The 19,810-nt window shown below is 39.9% G+C and overlaps 1 protein-coding gene across 1 annotated transcript in view; it reads left to right on the top strand.

Annotated features, from left to right (window-relative positions):
* Nucleotides 1–19,810, top strand: part of GRIN2B (glutamate ionotropic receptor NMDA type subunit 2B) — a 280,635-nt gene that overhangs the window by 88,788 nt on the left and 172,037 nt on the right. Inside the window, exon 2 of the mRNA XM_055336794.1 lies at nucleotides 16,183–16,781. Coding sequence (XP_055192769.1) covers nucleotides 16,183–16,781 — 599 coding nt within the window. The remainder of the gene's footprint in view (nucleotides 1–16,182; nucleotides 16,782–19,810) is intronic.

Genomic DNA, 19,810 nt, shown 5'->3' with positions numbered 1-19,810 from the left:
AAAGCTCTGGTTGCAAGCTCTGTGTTGAAATGGTAATCTCAAGGGCTAAATTAAAGTTTATTTGACCTTTAATCTCAGTGCTAAAAAAAAAAAAACACTGTAACTTCCTTCTCCACAACAAAGTTCAGTGAAATCTATTAAATATTTCAGAAACAAGCCTTTTTGACAATTATTCAACCACCATTGTACAGAGAGTAAACTTAATATTTTACCTTATTATTTCCTGATGCCCTCAAATGACCCAAATTTGGTCAAGTCAATGAACATTCAGTTCTTTTGAAGTGGTCATGGACAGACAGGTCAGTATGAGATACCTGGGAATTCAGAAGACAGAACTCTAAGTTTGATGGTTAGAGCCAGGACTTCCATCCTAAACTCAAAAGAAAGTGGGAGATGAATTGATTTGAACAGCGTGCAGAGCAGCTTTAGGTACAATGAGGAAAAAGTTGAAGATTGAGATGAATCTGGTTTTGTTTAGGGTGTGTTGAAAATGCTACCAGAGAAAGAAGGGCAAAGTGGGAGAGATTTCATTTCTTGCAACTGTGGAAAATGATATAGCTAATATTTTAGAAGGCAGGAGTCACATGCAGATTAGCAGAAATTCAAACCAAATAGAAGTTCAGGTAAAAAGCTCCTTTTCTGAACTGTTATGAGTTGGCTTGATGTTGCAGGAACAGCCTTCCCCAAAGCCTAATCAAGCTCCGTGTATGGGTCTTGGTGGTCTAGGAGTACAGGGAGGCAGCTTTCTCATCATGTGTGTTATGTGGCTCTGCTTCTTATTTTCAATGTACGTGTATAATCTGCATATAATCTGTGGTACCTGACATCATCTGCCAGCTTTATTTCTTTATTTCGGAGTCACATTTGCAAGCAACTTCTTAACCCTTTCAATGTCTGTGAAAGGGATATAGTTTTGTTAGCATATTACATCGGTTGCTAAAGCAAACCGTATTTATCTCCAAGGATACTCTCAACCGTTAAGTAATTATTTTGCTTTATTTCCAAGTGAGCTGTACCTACTTGCTGTGCCTAGTTCTTTGTTAGCCATGTGTTGTGTACTGAACAGACACCAATAAAGAAGGGCCTTGGTGGCAGGGTCTTATGTGAATGACCTTGGATTACTAGAGGGGACACTGTGCAGCCACCCTTTCTGCTAGGGAGTCTCAGGCTAGGGACTGATGCTCACCAATTGAAGGTCATCTAGGAAGATATTTTCCTCATGAAAGTGGGAAACTACAGAATAAATTCCAAGCAAGAAAGATAAAAAAACAAGAAAATAGTAACTCATTGTAGCTTTTTAATTTTTAGTTAGGCCTTTTTATTGGCAGGAGCAAAGACCAACTAAGTTATTTCAGAAAAAAGAAAAACCACACGACCAAACCCAACAAAACCACTGAGGGGGACACTTGACGGATGAGCACTGGGTGTTATTCTGTATGTTGGTAAATTGAACACCAATAAAAATTAATTTATTAAAAAAATTTAATAAAACTTCTTTAAAAAAAAACCAACAAAACCAAAAACAAAATACCTAGTTAATTTATTGTGAACTTTGATGGAAAGAGTTGGAAAGCTGTGAGGAACTAAGACCATTCTAGGACTGGCTACCTGCTAGGAACTGAAGACTTCTACTTTGGATTTCCTCTGCCATCCCATAGCTTCCGTTTTCTCATTGTTTCACATGCTCAGGAACTTGGTTTGTCATGGACCTTCCTCGTCTAGTTCATGTTATAAATTAAAAAAAAAAAACAAAAAACAAAAAACAAAAACAAAAACAGAAAAACAAACAAAAACAACCTGCCCCATTCTTTTCCAGTTTTTGATTCAGATTCCTGAGAGAGACAGAGAGTCTGATGACCCGGGCTCTTTTTTTCAGGTAAGGCCCAGACTACTTAAGGACAGGCTGGTCGGCGTAAGGACAGGCTGCTTTGGCCAGGCATCCACTTCTGGTTAATAGTACTTCTGCTCTGCAAAGAGAAGCAGAGCCTGCGGGCAAGGGAGGTTAATCTAAAAGAAAAATTAGGCATGATTGATACACTACTTGACATATCAAAGGAGGCTTAACTGATTGTGCCTCTAGAAGTTACTCACTGAGCAACATGAAAACCCTCTTCTAGAATATATTTAATAAATAAAGCCAATTAGGTATCTGAAAAATTTTATGGTGATCAAAGCAGGAGATCTTTGCCTTTATTCGAAGGAAAGGAGAGGGGAACATGGAAGTACTCACAGGATTAAGAAATTGAGAGAATTAAGGAGACATGGATTTGCCCTTCATCACCAAAGATTTACCCTTTATCACCAAAGTTCCTTACTGAGCTTACACACTTACTGAGGACAATGTGCCCCATCCCATTTATACCTGGGAGCACCTCTGGTTCAGATTTTGTCCTCTTTTTTGGAAAAATGGTAAGAAACTATTACAATGTGATTACTCAGGGATGCCATTGCTACTATATATCCATTTAATTTCAGGAGGCCAAAAATAAAAGATCTTAGAATATACACTTGTTTTATCAGAAAGAAAGTAAGAAAAAAAAGAGATCATTTTTTCCAACAGATTTGGAGGCAGTTTTGAGAACTGATAGCATTTAGGTAGTCACCTCTGTATTTTGAAGTGAATGGGGCACAGGGACTAACAAATTGAACTGAGAAAATTTGGTCATCAGGCTATTTCTGTGAGTTATTTGGATTTAAATTTGCAATCCTAGGGCATCTCTATGTAAGAAACACTAAAATGATTGACCTCTTGACCAATGTGTGCAATTATTGAAAATTGTTAGAGAGCCAAAGGGGAAAAATCAGTGTCAAGAAAACAAGTACATTGAGAGAAGGGAAAGACTAGGAATTATCATTCCCCTAGCTTTTCTGAAGGAACACTGAAAAGAAATCTTAACAAAATCAATTTGCAATTATTTGGAGAGAAGAAAGTTTTTAACTGGATAGCCTGACTTCATAAAGGACAAGTCCTGTCATACTAATCCAATCTTCTGAGATGAAAATGAAAGGCTGGATATATCAAGCAGATAAATTTATATATAATTCATTTAGACTGTAGAGTGCTGTGGATATGATAGTGTATGGTATGTCCATCAACCCCTACCTTGCTGCTTCAGATAATGGACATCAGATGCTCATCATCCACCTGAAGACAAATCTAAGGCTGAGTTCAAGGCCAGCATTACTTACATTTCTATCCACAGTCATATTTGGATTGAAATGCTTGGGTATTTAATTTGCTGACTGCACAGAGCTAGTGAGAGAACTGTACATAGATAAGTACAAAGAAGAGAGAGAGATAAATACAAAGGAACTTAGAAAATATAGCCGTCCATCCATACTGCTCTCTATCTCTCTATTCTCATCATTCTTATGACATATTCTAAAAATTGTGTTATCACTTAACTTAGGAAAGTCATCAATTATTTTGTATATTTTGATCTTACCTTCCAATTAGCTTACCCTAAGGATGAGGATGCTAACTTACACTTCATCTCTACCTCCCATAGCACTCGATAGGTATTTAATAAATGCTTGATTAACAAACAATTAATAAGATCTTAAGATCAGGTTGTATGATGTTTAGTAGAAGAATACAATAGGGTAATAACATGCACCAAATCCATTGCTTGTTAGCAGTATCCATGTGCTAGTAATGGATGCATAGGAGTGAAGCTTAAGGAACTCATGAAAATAATTACTAGTCACGAGGCAAATTTAACTAGATGACTGTGGTCATTCCATGGTTCACAATTAAAATAGGAGGTGTAGATGGTTCAGATGGGGCTACAGAATGGTTAAAGGAAGCTTGAAGATGTATGGTGCAGTGGTTGAATGTGTGCATTCTGAGGTCAGACCTAGCCAGATTCTCAAATCAACAGTACTTTTGGGTGAGTTACTTAATGTCTCTAAAGCTTACTTTTTTCTGTTGGTGAAATGGAGGCTAATAGGGCTTTATTTCACAGGGATGTGAGAATTAATTAACATAATACATACATAGAATCTGGTACACTACAAGCAGCTCAAAATATTGTAATGGGAACCTTATCCTTCTTGAACCAAACCATCATCTATCTTGAAATCAGTTTGATTTAGTTCCATAAAAATTTGAAGGCCTATTACATGCCTTTCATCAAGGAAAAAAGCATGAGAGCCAAAGAGCTTAATCTGCAGTGTGATGGAATCAAGACAGACATAGGGAAGAATTTCTGAAAGTCAATATTACCACTGGCCTAAGTAACTGAGAAAAATTGTGGAATTTTCTTTGAAGACTTGAAAAATAATCTAGTTCTACCTCACATTCTTCCAAACTGGCTTAATTGGAGAACTTTTTTTAAGGTGGACTAGTGTTTTCTCAAGCCACTCTGGTTAATGTCTGTTCTTTGAGATCTTAGGCTGGCATTATTTAACAGAGTTTAAGCTGTGCTTATAGAAGATTACCATATTGGTACCTTTTGGCAATACTGAATTAACATCAAAATGTCATTGCTGAGCTATACGGATGCCCTCATTTTGTTTTGTTAGCATGGATCAGGATTCAGTAGCCAGCTAAAGTGAACCTGATAGCTTCAGGTGCGTTGCTTTACTGCCAGTTCTAAAGATAATGAGACTGTATGTAAGACTCATACTTGTCTGGGATGATTCATCCATAGGCAGAAGCTCCACTGTGAAGGATCCAGATTAGAGATTAATAAATGCTACATCTGATTGTAACAATGACTGTTCTCCAGAGAACTCTGAGCTTCTTTCTGTTTGAAATGCCAGTTGGCATTTTCTTTTAAAGAGCTTTTTATTCTCCTTGCACGCTTCCATCAGAGGAAAAGTATTCAGGTGAAATGCTCTGCATTATAGAAATGTTGGAGACCACTAAATGTGGTTTAAAAACAAATCAACAAACTTCAAAATAAGAATGAATAGATAGGCCATTTGATTACTTGCCAAGTTCTTATTTGCAGGATTGATCTCGCCAACTTTGATACCCCCTCTTGAGTCAAGGCAGCTCCTCGTCCTCGCTTGGCCAATCTTCCTGAGTCAAGTTGAGATATCAACAGCATTTCACCTCCCAAGACCCCAGGGAGGAGAATGAAAACACTTGTTGGGCTAAGGGTGTAGGCCACTTGGGACATTCCAATGGGATATTTATCCGTTGAGCTATAGGACTGTGGGGAAAGGAGGCAAAGAAGGAAGAATCCTCAGATAGGACTGCAGTGGTAACTATAGCAGTTACAAGATGGTTTCTGAAAATGTTTGCACAGTTGGTATCACTGAGTCAGAGGGCACAGGCTGGGCCAGAAAGTGTGACTCTTGAATGGGTTAGAAGCTGGATCTGCAGTATTGTGTACCTTCTAAACCAAGTATACTTCTCTGTATGGGTAAAAAAAAAAATGCATAGTTTTTTTTCAAGGAATTATGGACATGATTGTGGGGTTAGAAAAGTAGTTTTAGTATGGTTCTCCCTGTAGCAGTTGAGGAGCTGAGTACTAGTCCTAATAGATTGTGTTGTACTCCCCATGAGACTTTATGTACCTATGCCATCCAGAGCATGAGGAAAAGAAAATGAAGAGTAAGCAATTAGGAACTATGAACTCTTAAGGATTCATTTTTAGTGCTAATAACCAGCAGGCATAAATGAGGCATAGCAAAAGTAAGAGCTGAATAATTCTGGGAAAGGAGAGCAATTTTCAGTGTAACATGAAGAAAATCTCAAGTCAACTTGAAGGTAGCCAGTCTAATACTGGACACCAGTTTCATTCTATTGAGGCCATGCATACTGGAATCTGGATAGCAGGTCTAAGGAAGGTCAGAGAGCTGGGAAGACTGGACTAAACCTTGCCAGGGGACTGCCTGCCATAGCGTGGGGGCCAGCTAGCTCCAAGAAACATGGTGTGATTCAGATTGGTGTGGGTATGGAGGGATTTGATATAATAATGTACAAAGCAGCAAATTGTTGGCACTATTAATGTGCTCATCATCTCACGGTTAAAGTTGGGTCAGACTTCAGCTGGCATTTGCAGAAATAGGGAACAGGGGCCAGTATCAGGGGTGTTGGCAGTTTGTCAGGGACTGTGTAGAACAGTTGGAAGTTCTAAGTAGGGAATCCTCATCCAAAAGTGATGGAATAAACTCAGGACCACGAGGAAGACACTTAGTCCTTTGGATTGGATCCATGGTGAGGCTGTTAGGAAGGAAGGCTTCTTCTGGATGGACATATCCATACTCAGTCAGGCTCACATCAGTGCATCAAATCCTGGGCTTAGAGGAGCCCAGTCAGCTCTGAAAATGTTGTAGGTGAGGAGAGTCCTTGGCCAGTCCCAGTTTAAAGATTGGAAGGTATGCCTGCTTGTTCAAGTTCTAAGTCCTACAATCAAGAGAGGCCAAGATAGGCAGGTGCTGATGAGCTGTTGAAGATATGTATATATATTTTTAAAACGCCTGTATGCAATTTTATTTTCATTTCTGGAGCCCTTCAAAATGCGTTGCCTCTTTTAGATGGAGGACCAAATTGGTTTGGGAGATGTGAATAAATTCAAAGCTGTGTTGATTGTGAATAGCCGTACTTTGCTGATGTGAGGAAGTGGTGATCAGTTTTCCAATCCAGGGACGTAGGAATACCGTTCACTGGATGTTTGGTGCAAAAAACTTTCTCAGAAAACTTATTTCTACCATTGGGGATAATGACTTGTTAACCTGTGGCAAATGAACATCACTGGTCCAAATTCTAAATTCAGGGATGCTTTGTCTTTCTATATGGAACAGGGACAGAAGCATGAGAGCTCCCTCTTTTCCAGAGATATTTTGAAAAGACCCATATGTATGGACATAGTCACTATATATGGAACCAGTGCTTTTGTTATTTTCAGCAACAAATGAGGTGCTAACATTCATCACTTGATCAAATACAAAATGGCTTTTCTATGCTTCCCTTCCTGTGAGTACCTTCCCACTTCTGTATTCCCATATGTATGTGAATGTGATGTTCTGATCGAATATGTATGAAGAGATGGGAATGTTAATTTATTTGAGACAAATGTCAATATCTTTATTCTGAAAAATGCTGCTAGGATGTCAAATACCATTACCAGTTTGTATTTAACCCTGTCCTTTTTTAATAATCACAGTTCTTCTGTAAACTCTACCCCATTGGCTCAAGTTAAGTGACAAGACTTTGAAGGCATAGACAGTTTTTGGGATGTAGGATTTCATACCTAATACTTCCTTTTGTTTTACCTTGGTTAAATTGTTTAGTTTTGTGTTGCCTTTCTTCTGTTAAATCCTCAGATCGATATTATTGTTGAACAAACTTTATAGGCTCCACACCCAGTCTAGGGCTTGAACTCATAACCCTGAGATCAAGAGTCACATGTACTACTGACTGAGTCAACCAGGTGCCCCCACACTTGATTTTACAAATTTGCCTAAATACATTTAGTCTGATATTAAAAATCCTACTGCCTAACTAATACTGCTAGTTAAATATTTACACTATTTTTCTCTATCCCTTTCATTTTCTTTTCCAACTTTTCCTTTTCCCCTGCCTTCTTCCCTTGCATTTATTTAAAAGTACTTTTATTCAATCACCAAACTTGGTTGTTGCTGAACTTGTCAGCTTGCTCTTTTATAGAAAAGGACCTCTTAATAAAAATACAAGCCAATCCATCTGAGAGTTGTTTTGATGTACATAATGGAATAGGCCATAGAGAGGAATTTTAATTTAAGATGAAATGAAATAGCCTTGTTAAGATTTTGGCAGTCCTGATACCTTACAGGGGAGCATGAACACATTCTAGAAGTTCTGTTAGTACTCGCCAAGCCCTTTGGTCCCTTCCTTAATTCTGTAATTCATTTGAGTATGCTAGTGAGAGGAACTCTGCCTTTTTTCCCCCTCCCTTGTATCGCCCCCTCTGTCTGTCTTATAAGCTTTCTTCTTGCTATTATGTTGTCTCTGAGACCTGGAATAGGAAGAACCTTGTAGGCATTCTCACAGCGGATACCGTTAGTTTGCTTCTCAACTGTGACTTCCATTTAGCAATTGAAGCACATCCAAGAAGGAGGCTCAGTCAGGGAAGAAAATGGGGCAAAATTCAAGGAGAAAGCCAAATTATCTTCTGAAAAAGCAAATAAGAAAAAGAATGCTGGCTTCTGCAGGAATTGTTTTGTTAGTCACAGCCAATCTGCTTAAATCTTTTTGTTCATAGGCTTTTGAAAACCCAGAGTGCTCTCCTTTGTGTGCAAAGGTTTAAAAAAGAATGTATTTGGCATTTAACAGGCAGGGAAGATCATGATTCTCCACTAGTGAGCTTCCATCATGTGTTTCAGTCATGATACTTCTGACTAATGGCAAGGCTGGAGAACATTAGGCATTTTCCCTATCTTGCAAGGCAATGCTCACAAAACTCTGACACTATTCAAACCCACCCTCAGTAACTATCACCAGCAGTCTTAGTTACCTGAAAAACTGATAATATGGAATCAGAATTTCTAGTCCAAAGGAGGGGGTCTTTGGAGTTAGGTGGGGAGAGGATACCTGAAACTTATTTCCGGAGAGAAGAGATTTTGTCCTCCATATTCTGCTTCTACTCTGCTTCTTAGTGTGGAAGAAGGAAAGAAAAAATGGCCAGAACTTCTCTTAGTTCTGGCCTCTTACCCCATCATTTCCATACTTATTTCCTAAATCCATTGGTAGTGGAGAAAGTTTTCAAGGTCTAGCAGTTCTAGCCTTTCATCAAACACAGATCCTCCTAAGAACTGCATTTAGAAGAAGAACAGGATTTTTGTCACTCATATACTACCAGGAGGGACTAGAAGGAAAATCAGATTTATTTACTCTGATTCTATGTTAATGTTTTAGCAGATCATAATACCTATGATGTTATGAAGTACTTAGACTTGAATAATGTGAAACACTTTGTGATACTAGAAAAATATAATCTCAGTTGGAAAGCCAAAAAAGATAAACTAGATTTGAGGATTAACTGGTTGCAACACAGTTATTGCATTTTAAAATTCAACAAACATCTACTGAGGCCCCATTTCAGGTACTCAGTTGTGGCAATGAACTAACTGTGATCCCTGCTCTCCTGGTGTTTACTCTAGTTGAGAAGAGGGAGTAAGTCCATAACAAAGATATTAGATAAGTACTCGTGTAGTCTATCAGATGGTGATAAATGCTAAGGCAATAAGAAAAAAATGGAAGCAGGATGAGAGGTTCAGGCCGGCATTAGTATCCTATTGCAGGGCCAGGATTGAGCTTTGTTGAGAAGTTGAGGTTTTAGCAAAATTGAAACAGGTGTGTTTGGATACCTGGATAGCTGGAAGAAGAGTGTTCTATGCAGAGAAAATAGCTAGAATACAGGTCTGGATCAGGAGAGTATATAAATTCAAGAGACGTCAGAGTACCTGGGCAGAGTGAGAGGAACGGTGGGAGAGTATGGGATCCATGGGGTATTGAGGGGCCAAATCAAGACTGTTGGCTTTTTCTTTTTGGTAGATTGGGAAGCCACTGAGGGTTTGGGGCAGAGAATAACATCTTATGATATAAGTTTAAAAGGATCATCCTGCTCCTTTTTTTGAGCGAAGACTGTAGAGGGCTGGGGGCAGAGGCAGGAGGGGAGACCAGTTAGGAGGCTCTTACAGTGATTGAGTGAAGGATGATGGCGGCTCAGACAGAGCTGGTGAAAATAGGTTGTGTTCTAGATACATTTTGAAGGTCAGCAATCAAGGTTGGTTGATTGGATGTAGGATTCCAGAGAAGGAGAGGGGTTGGAACTGGATGGATTAAATTGCCTTTACCTGAAATGGGAAAGGCTGAGTTCGGTTTTGGAAATGTTGGCTATGTTTCTAAGATATCCAAATGGACATGTAGAACAGTACTTTGACACATAAGTTTGAAGTTTTGGAGAAAGAAGAGTGAGAGTGATTGCCATATAGATAGGATTGAAATCAGGAGATTGTATGAGATCTCTGGGGGAGGTAAATGTTGATAGAAACAACATGATTAAGGATTAACTCTGGGGCCCTCAGCTTTGAAAGGTCAGAAGAAAGAGGAGCCAGTAAGGTTGGAGGAAGGTCAAGAGAATGTGAAGCCCAAGGAAAGAAAGCCTAGCTAGGAGCCAGTGATTACCCATGTCAAATGCAGCTCACAGGTAAGGATGATTGCAGGAGTGCTGACAACACTGACTTCATCTTTGGTCCTATGCCTTGTGCCCCCTATCCCTGGCACACAGGTAGCACCACTTTCAATGACTAATAGAGATTCTCTAGTGCACAGATAGCACCAGTTTAGATAACTACCCTGTGACATCACCACCATGCTCCTCAACCCACAAAATCTGGGGATTAAGGCCTAGATAGGGATGGAAAATAGCTGTGTAGTGCTGTGGGTCAGCCATCTACTCATTCCTCTCAGTAAATTACTCTGAACAAAACTCTGTGTAAATGGTATGGAATTGTTTTTGCTTTGCTTTTTGGTTATTAAAGTGTCTTCTCAGTCTGGAGGGTACATTAATGACTCTAACAATGATTACAGATGGACATTGGAGTTGGCAATATCAAGGTCACCTCTGCCTTTCACAAGAGGAGTTTTAGTGACATTAAAAGTCTGGTTGGAGTTAGTGTAATAGAAAATGGGAGAAGAAGAATTGGAGGGTAGGTGAGTATAAGTTATATTTTCAAGGAATTTGTGGTAGAAGAGTAAGGAAATGGCCACTTGTATTTTCTACATCTCTCCCTGGCTCTAAGGGGGATCCCGTCACATCTTATAAAAGTGCAGCTTATAATATATACAAATATATATGATATATATGATATATATGTATATATGATATATATACACACACACATATATATATACACAGACACACATATATATAACTATTTAGGCATAGCTGATTTAATTTCTATAAGGTCAGTATGTGCCATCAGCATAGAAATTTGGAACCAGATGAGGCCATCAGTTATTTCAATTAATTTCCCACCCAATAAAGGAAACTTCTTTTTTTCTGAATTTTTTTCTTTTTATTTATTTATTCATGAGAGAGAGAGAGAGAGAGAGAGAGAGAGAGACAGGAGGAGGGAGAAGCAGGCTCCATGCCGGGAGCCCAACGTGAGACTCGATCCGGGGACTCCAGGAGCACTTCCTGGGCCAAAGGCAGGTGCTAAACTGCTGAGCCACCCAGGGATCCTCCAGAACCTTCTTTTTTAATATTAATACAAAACTACTTTTTTTCATATGCCATCAAAGGATCCAGAGATGAATAAGGCATAGTTCCTGCTCTTAAGAAACATACATTTTAGTGGGAGGAGGGAGGCATATACGCTTCCTCTGTGATAAATATTAAGATAGAGGCACGTACAAAATATTATGAAAATACAGGGCAAAAGAACTAACTTGCCTGGGGAAGTTGAGAAAGATGATATGCATGAAAAGCTGACACTTGAACTAGACCTTGAAGGAGAATGTGACATTTTCCAGGCAGAGTGCTGGGGAGAATCCCTTTATCAAATAATAACCCAGCTCCTGTTTGAATGCTTATAGCAACAGAGAGCTCACTATCTCATGAGTTCATTCCATTCTAAATTGCTTTAAGTTGCTTACCTGTTCTTCTATTGAACCAAATAATGACATTTAATATTTCTACTCCTTAGTCCCAGTTTTCTCCTCTGGAGCTAATGGGCAAAGACTTGTCTTTCTAACATATAGATCATTTCTGTGTTTGAAAATAGACATCATGTTTTCTATTAAGGCCATCTCTTTTCCATTTTGAGAAAGGGAACTAAATAGTCTTGGGTTGGGTTCCCTGGGAAGCAGACCCTGAAACCAAGATTAGCATGCAGGAGATTTATTAGGGAGTGCCCTTGAGACCATTGCCATGTAAAGAGAAGATCGGGCAGGAATGGGCAGAGGGAACAACAAATGTTGGAGAGGATGTGGAGAAAGGGAAACCCTCTTGCACTGTTGGTGGGAATGTGAACTGGTGCAGCCACTCTGGAAAACTGTGTGGAGGTTCCTCAAAGAGTTAAAAATAGAACTGCCCTACGACCCAGCAATTACACTTGCTGGGGCTTTACCCCAAAGATACAGATGCAGTGAAACGCCGGGACCACCTGCACCCCGATATTTATAGCAGCAATATCCACAATAGCCAAACTGTGGAAGGAGCCTCGGTGTCCATCGAAAGATGAATGAATAGAGAAGATGTGGTCTATGTATACAATGGAATATTACTCAGCCATTAGAAACGACAAATACCCACCATTTGCTTCGACGTGGATGGAACTGGAGGATATTATGCTGAGTGAAATAAGTCAGTTGGAGAAGGACAAATATGGTCTCATTCATTTAGGGAATATAAATAATAGTGAAAGGGAATAAAGGGGAAAGGAGAAAAAAATGAGTGGGAAATATCAGAGAGGGAGACAGAACATGAGGACTCCTAACTCTGGGAAATGAACAAGGTGTGGTGGAAAGGGAGGTGGGCAGGGGGTGGGGTTGACTGGGTGACGGGCACTGAGGGGGGCACTTGATGGGATGAGCACTGGGTGTTATGCTATATTTTGGCAAATTGAACTCCAATTAAAAAATATGTAAAAAAATAAAAATTAAAAAAAAAGGAATGGGCAGAGGGAGAAGTAAAGGTGTCATGCAGTTTTAATAGAAGCTCCAACCAACCCTGTAGGAAATTCTGAAAATCAACTGATCCTTCAAAGGTGTCTAGAGTTAGGGCAAGAGGACATGTTCTTTATACCCTATGACAACTAATCATTTGGGGTAATTTACCCTAGAAAGGGGGCATGACTTTGGGCAAGGTGGTTCTCTTCAGCTCGTACAATTCCCAGAGTGGTCTGACAGCTAAAATCTATTGTTGGGGCATTATTAGCATCTGTGGTAGGTAATCCTTTATTTCTGAAGTGGATCAGTAGGAGATCTGGGTGATGCAAAAGAGGAATCTCACGAACTGCTAATTCTTTTAGCAATATTTTGGAGACTGGTAAATGAATGCAAAAATACTTGTTTTTTTTTATTAGCAAATAAATACCATGAACATTAAAATGATGGAGGTTCAACTTAATGGTTCTAGGCTGATTGGGTCTAATATACAGTTGTACCTTCCCTGTGTTAATTATCTCAGTTATGATGGCCCTTTATACACTAATGCTTTAAAGACGCCCAAAAGGCAAGGTGAAGAAGTACATTCATGCAATAAATGTGACTGGAAATCTTCATTAGGAGACAAAAATGGAAGTGGGGATGCACAGTGGGCTGCAAACTGAAATATATCCCTGTCCTTCATCCTCAAAGATGACACTTCTTGTGGTGATCACAATGCATGCTGGGTGCCTGCAAAGATGGATGCGTGGCCACCAGTCCTTTCCACTCCATGCACACATGAAGATTGCTCTTTGATTTGTGGCTTCGGCCATAATTTGCAAAGCCTGTCACTGCTTGCAACTTATAGTTAGCCCAAAGCTTTGTTGAAACAGAGCTGTCCCATTCCCGACTGCTGTATACCAGATTGATGTGTCAACTAAATTAATAACACTGGGCCGCTCGTTATACTAGAAAACATTTGTCCAAGCTATAACTCTTGTCTCTTGATTTCTGTTTGGCTTCATTAACCTCTTTTTGATGCCACAGATAAAATGGTCATGTAAGGCATCTTTTATTTAATGAAGGATTGGCAAGATAAAAAGTTGAAATGGGCATTGTTGGGAGAGAGGAGTCAGAAAGGATGATTGTAGAGGATGATAGAATTAGGTAAGAGGAGGGTATGATGGAGGTGAGATAGAGCCATGTTAGTTTTCCTCTCTTCTTACTTTTACCTTTTATTATTGGATTTCTCCACATAGTAGCTGGTAGTTTCTTTAGATCTCGTTTTTAATTGTGAGAGGGTTTTAGGAGAAGACTAAGAGAAAAGAGGGTAGGGTTGGTATATATTGGTATATATTAGATTGGTTTTCTTTTAAAGTTATTTTCATTAGCATGGGCTCATTTACTATGGACCCTCATGGATTATCTCTCAGGGCTATCTTTCCCTGTGTATTTGAACCAGCTGTGGTCTCGCAATGGATGGAGAGTTAGGGTATTCAAGAACCTCCTGGTGTAAGATATGTTCCCTTCGCATAGAATGGGTTGAATTATTTTGTTTACAATTGGGATTCCTTTCATCCTTAGCTGTACCTTTTAAGGTGTATTTGGAAGCTTTTGTCATTTTGTTACATCCACTAGATTTTGTGAAAACTAGAGTGGAAAAGGGGAATTTGGGGAAGTCTCAGATGAAACACTGTCAGGAAGTAACGAGAAAACAAATCACTTTTTCCTGAAAGCCTTTCTGGTGGCTGACGTTCCTTTCCTGTTGTAGTTCTCTGTAGACCCCTGACAAGCCTTGGAATAATTCAACTTTGTTGTCCTGGAATCCCACTATAATCCCATAACCTAAGGACAAAGTTGGCATTACCTGAAGAATAGTACTTGCATTGTAGTAGGAAACTAGGGGCAGGGGCTGGCAGCAATTTGGAATAAACACACATGAAGTTCTTATTCTATTCTGAATTAATTCCTACTCCTTCCCATCCATTCTTCCTGTCCTACCCACTCCTGCTTCTCTGAATTCCCTGGTCCTTTGAGGCTCCTCTTTGACTGTATGTTTAAGCCAGAGGAAGGAGCTATGATAAGCACCATTTTACCCCTAGCAGAAAGAATTGCCCTCAAATGACTAAGCATCTGCTGTTTCATTCTGGATTGCCTGTGGGAAATGTGAAAAGTTCAAGCGACATGAAGCAATCATAGCTCTGGCAGAGCCAAAGGGGCTGGCAGCTTTCATTGCCGAATCAGGGTCTTTGGATACCAGCTGGATATTTCCCAACCTGTGTTTTTTTCAATAGTGGGTGCCCAAAAAATACTCAGCAATTTCTTAGCTATACAAGAATATGTTCCTGAACGAAGAAATCACTGTATAATTTTGTTTAAAAGCCTAGTCTCTTGTGACTGTACTTTGAAGCTCTAGTTTGGGGGATAAAAAAGAGCTTCCCCTTTTAGAGAGACACAATTTTGTTAGCCTGGATTGTTATAAAATGGAGATGAACCATCAGATAAAAGATAGGGGGCACTGACCAAGAAAACAGATCCCATTACCCAGGAGGAAGTCAGGGGAAAATGGATTGAGAAAGAAGGACAAGGCCGAGAGGGTCTTCATTTTGTGGTTTCAGATTCTTCTAGCTGTAAGGCAGAGATAAAATGCAGGGCTTGACATCTCAAAACAGCAGGTGAAATATGGCTTAAAATGGGAGAAATTTAAAATGTCTCCTCCCTCAAAAGGAGGGAGAAAACATAAGATTCTCAGAATTGACAGAAGGTTATGTGATTAAGAGGTCAAATTGAGACCTGTGGCATTAGACAGGTAAGAGAAAGAACAATCTTCTATGTGCTGATCTAAAATAAGCCTTAATTATACATAAGCTTGAATACAAGTCCTCCTGACTTGTAGCTTAGATACATTGTTTGCACCTTACTCTAACTTGCATGTCTCATTATCACAGGGGAAGATGGAAAACTCAACGTGCTATTATTTTAGCAGTTACATCTTTATAGAAAATATACTGACCAAATCTTACTACCATGGGCTTCTCCCTGATATCCATACCCGAGTACCACCCACCTGCTAGGCCAGTGTGCGTATACCACCTCCATCAATAAGTTTAAGGGTAAATTGATGGCATTTCCATTATTCATTCTAAGTGATAGACATCTGCAGTTGTGATAAGTTCAGAAGGCTCGAAAAAAATGAAGTGTGTGTTTTCCTAGAACTCATTTGACAGTGAGACCTCACATGAACTAATGTGAGGCCATTTAGAGTCTTTATTCCACTTAATGCAACTCTTTATGTATTTTGCAATAGAAATATTAACATATTTGATTGTAGGAAGCTTCCCTATGCTCCAAGGATTTCAGACAATGAGAATATAGACCTATGTTGATTTTTCCCTAAAATCTAAGAGGTAGTTTTAGGAATAAAGGTATTACAAATATTTATAATTCAAACATCCCATTTTAAAAGGCATGAGAAAAAGTAAATGATGAACACAAACCTTTGTAACCAGTTGATTCAGACTCTCCCTTACTATCTTTTTTTTTTTTCTGTTTTCTTTTCTTTTTTTTTTTTTTATTTTACCTTTTTACAATTCTAGGATGAATCCTCCATGTTCTTCCAGTTTGGCCCATCAATTGAACAGCAAGCTTCTGTAATGCTCAATATCATGGAAGAGTATGACTGGTACATCTTTTCTATTGTCACCACCTACTTCCCTGGCTACCAGGACTTTGTAAACAAGATTCGCAGCACCATTGAGAACAGCTTCGTGGGCTGGGAGTTAGAGGAAGTCCTCCTGCTGGACATGTCCCTGGATGATGGAGATTCTAAGATCCAGAACCAGCTCAAGAAACTTCAGAGCCCCATCATTCTTCTCTATTGTACTAAGGAAGAAGCCACGTATATCTTTGAAGTAGCTAACTCAGTAGGGCTGACTGGCTACGGCTACACATGGATTGTACCTAGTCTGGTGGCAGGGGATACAGACACAGTGCCCTCGGAGTTCCCCACTGGCCTCATTTCTGTGTCCTATGATGAATGGGACTATGGTCTCCCTGCCAGAGTGAGGGATGGAATTGCCATAATCACCACTGCTGCTTCCGACATGCTGTCTGAACACAGCTTCATCCCTGAGCCCAAGAGCAGTTGTTACAACACCCACGAGAAGAGAATCTACCAGTCCAACATGCTAAATAGGTGAGTGTGGGACAGAGGGCACACACTGATGGCAGAGGTCAGAGGAGGGCTTTCAGCATTGGGGTTGGAAGTTTGGAAATGCTGGGAAGAACAGTTCAAGATGTCAGAGGTTGAAGGCTGGCCACTGGGATGGCAGTCGTTTGTGATGGTGGGAGTGTTTCAGATCCAAAGCTTGCTGTGCTGGGTTCCTATTCTAAGAGATACAAAACAGCTCCACTTACTGATCACTTACTATGCACTAGGTGTTACTTAAGTGTTTTGCAGGTTTGACCTCGTTTAACCCTCAAAGCTGTACTCTATGAGACAGATGTTAAAAATTGTTTCCATTTTATGATTCAAGAGAATAATGGTGTAGGTGTAAACTGCCCATAATCAGTCTTCATGTAAGAGGTTCAGTCTGGAGTTGTAGGCAGGCCTCTGTGAGCCCTACATACTTGACTGCTCTAAAAGACACAATGGGCATAGACGTGAGGGAGGACCTGCCAGTCCCTTTGCTTAGGAATGCTGCTGTACTGGGAGGGAATGGAGAATAGGTTATGTGGGTCTGGAGGCACATGAGGAGGGTTCTGTCCTTGGTTTTTGTCTCCTTTGCTTCTCCTCTCTGCCTTAGAAATGTGAGATGGCTGCCAGAGAGGAGCCTTCTGTAGTTGATCTTAGTCCGACTTCTTCAGTAGGAAGAAGATATAGGTAGAGTTCTGCTCCCCTGACCTTACCTCATAATCCAGCCATGACTCCAGCACGTCCTCCTGTGGATATTATGTGACTGCGTAGGGCAGAAGATTCTATATGAGGCTTCTGTGGTTCTGTGATTTGTATAAAACTGCTGCACGTGAACATTGAAGATTCAGACAATGCAGAAGATTACAAAGAAGAAAGAAAAGAAAAAGTGTTCTTAAATCCAGCGAACCAGAGATAATCATTATGGAAATAACTAGTGAACATCTTCCTAGTTATTTCTCTATGCATGTGTGTATATATGTATGTGTATATATATATATATATACATTTAAATCTATAACTTTACATAAATGGAAATAAAACTATACATGCTGTTCAGTAACCTTTCATTCAACAATATGTTTGGAGCATCCATTTTAAATTCATTATGAATTATATCTGACAAATAGAAAGCTATGCAGAAAGCATGTACTCAGGTACCATCCAGCTTAAATAAAATATCAAAGTGTACTCTGGGGAGGTTGAAATATAATTAGTGGAGGTTGAAGGTGTACCTACTTATACTTGTTTAACCTTTGGAAGGAACTTGATCTAAACTCCCTCACCTAAGCTCTTAATTTGAGTTAAAGTTAAAGCTACCTTTTTAAAAAAAAAGATTTATTTATGTATTTTAGAGAGAATGAGGGATCAAGAGTGTGGGTAGGGGCAGAGGGAGAGAAAGAATCCTCAAGCAGACTTCCTGCTGAGCGCAGAGCCTGATGCAGGCTCTATCCCAGGACTCTGGGATCATGACCTGAGTTGAAATCAAGAGTCAGACACCAGCCAGGCACCTTTTAATGTAGCTCCTGCATAGCTCCTTTTAAGGTAGCTGTGTCTGTGTTCCAATCCTAAGATTATCCCACCTTGAACTCTGCTTGTTTGGTATAGACTGTCTTGGTTTTCTTTCTACCTCTCTAGTCATTCTATCACAAAGTCCTTGGCATGCTCATCTTCCTTTAGACCTTTCTTAAATATTGATGCTTCTCAGGGTTTTGTCCCAGACCCCCTCTTCTGTCCTCTGTTGCCAAGGCTACAACTGATATCTGTAAGTTTCTCCAAAATGACCTCTGGCTGAAATTTCTCCCTTGAACCCCAGTCTATATCATCAACTGTGACTACTTAAGTTTCTTTGGATGCCACGGGGCCTTACACCTTGGCCAAAGCCAAACTGCTTTCTCTCCCATTCCCCTCCCACCCTCTTCTGGACAAATCTGTACCACCTATAAAGACTACATGCTATTACTCAGCTGCCTAAAGTAAAAATTGCCCAAATATCTTTGCTTTCACATCTCCACCATCTCCTAGCTGACCGTCTCCTAGTGCCACTTCCCATGGATCTCCCCTGGAGTATGTTCACGGCTGCATCCCCATGCCATGTCCCTGTTTGGCTCTCCTCACCTGCATTGCTGCAGGGCCTAGTAAATATCTTCTGGTTCTCCGTATTGCTTCCTTCCAATTTCCAAATTGCAGCCAGAGTGATCTAAAATGAAAATGTGATTTCATCACTCTCCTGCTTAATGCCTTTCAATGGCTTTTCATTGCTCCTGTAATAAAGTCCCATCTCCTTGATATGGTTTATAAAGTCTTCGATTGCATAGGCCCACTCATCTTTCCAAAACTGTCTCCTGCCATGCTCTCCCTCGAATGCTATATTCTTGCAATACTGAACCTACTTTAGTTCTTTGAAAATACCATGTTTTTTTCTCTCTTCTAGCTCCTTTCTCTGCCTTGAATATATTTCCCAGGAGTCTCCTCCCACCTGTATGTAAATGCAGATGCTCCTTCACCTGCCTCCTTTTCATTCCTCAGGACTGGGTCCTGGCATCACTTCCACTGAGAAGCTTTCCTGGACCATGGGCTAACGGGACCCTGTGATATGCTTTCACTGCATCTTATGCTTGACCAGGAAAGTCACTCTTCAGACAGTTGTAACTCTTTGTTTTGTTATCTCTTGTCCCTGTAAGTTCTGTGAAAGAAGTGACCTTTCTGTCCTACTTATTTCCAAGTACCCTCACTCTTGGTGTCTTGTGTGGCAAAGGGAAGAAAGACACTTGGAGTGAATAAATGACCTCCTCCGAGATGCTGATCTGCCCAGTGCAGAACAACCCTGTAGGAGTTTTCTTCTGCTTCTCTTTGCAAGATAATAGAGATTTCCTTGAAAAAAATGACTATTTATTTGGTTCTGTACATTCAGGTTTTCTCCCATGGTCTGTAGTGTTAAATTAAAATCTGATGCCAGTGACTTTACCAGGTCATCCAATAACTTTACCAAATATTCATCCATTAAAACCAATGATGACAATGAAAATTAT

This window comes from Nyctereutes procyonoides, unplaced genomic scaffold (assembly GCF_905146905.1).
Source record: "Nyctereutes procyonoides isolate TBG_1078 unplaced genomic scaffold, NYPRO_anot_genome, whole genome shotgun sequence".
Lineage (NCBI taxonomy): Eukaryota > Metazoa > Chordata > Mammalia > Carnivora > Canidae > Nyctereutes > Nyctereutes procyonoides.
Note: the sequence above shows the minus strand (reverse complement) of the source record. Positions and strands in the feature narration are given on the sequence as shown.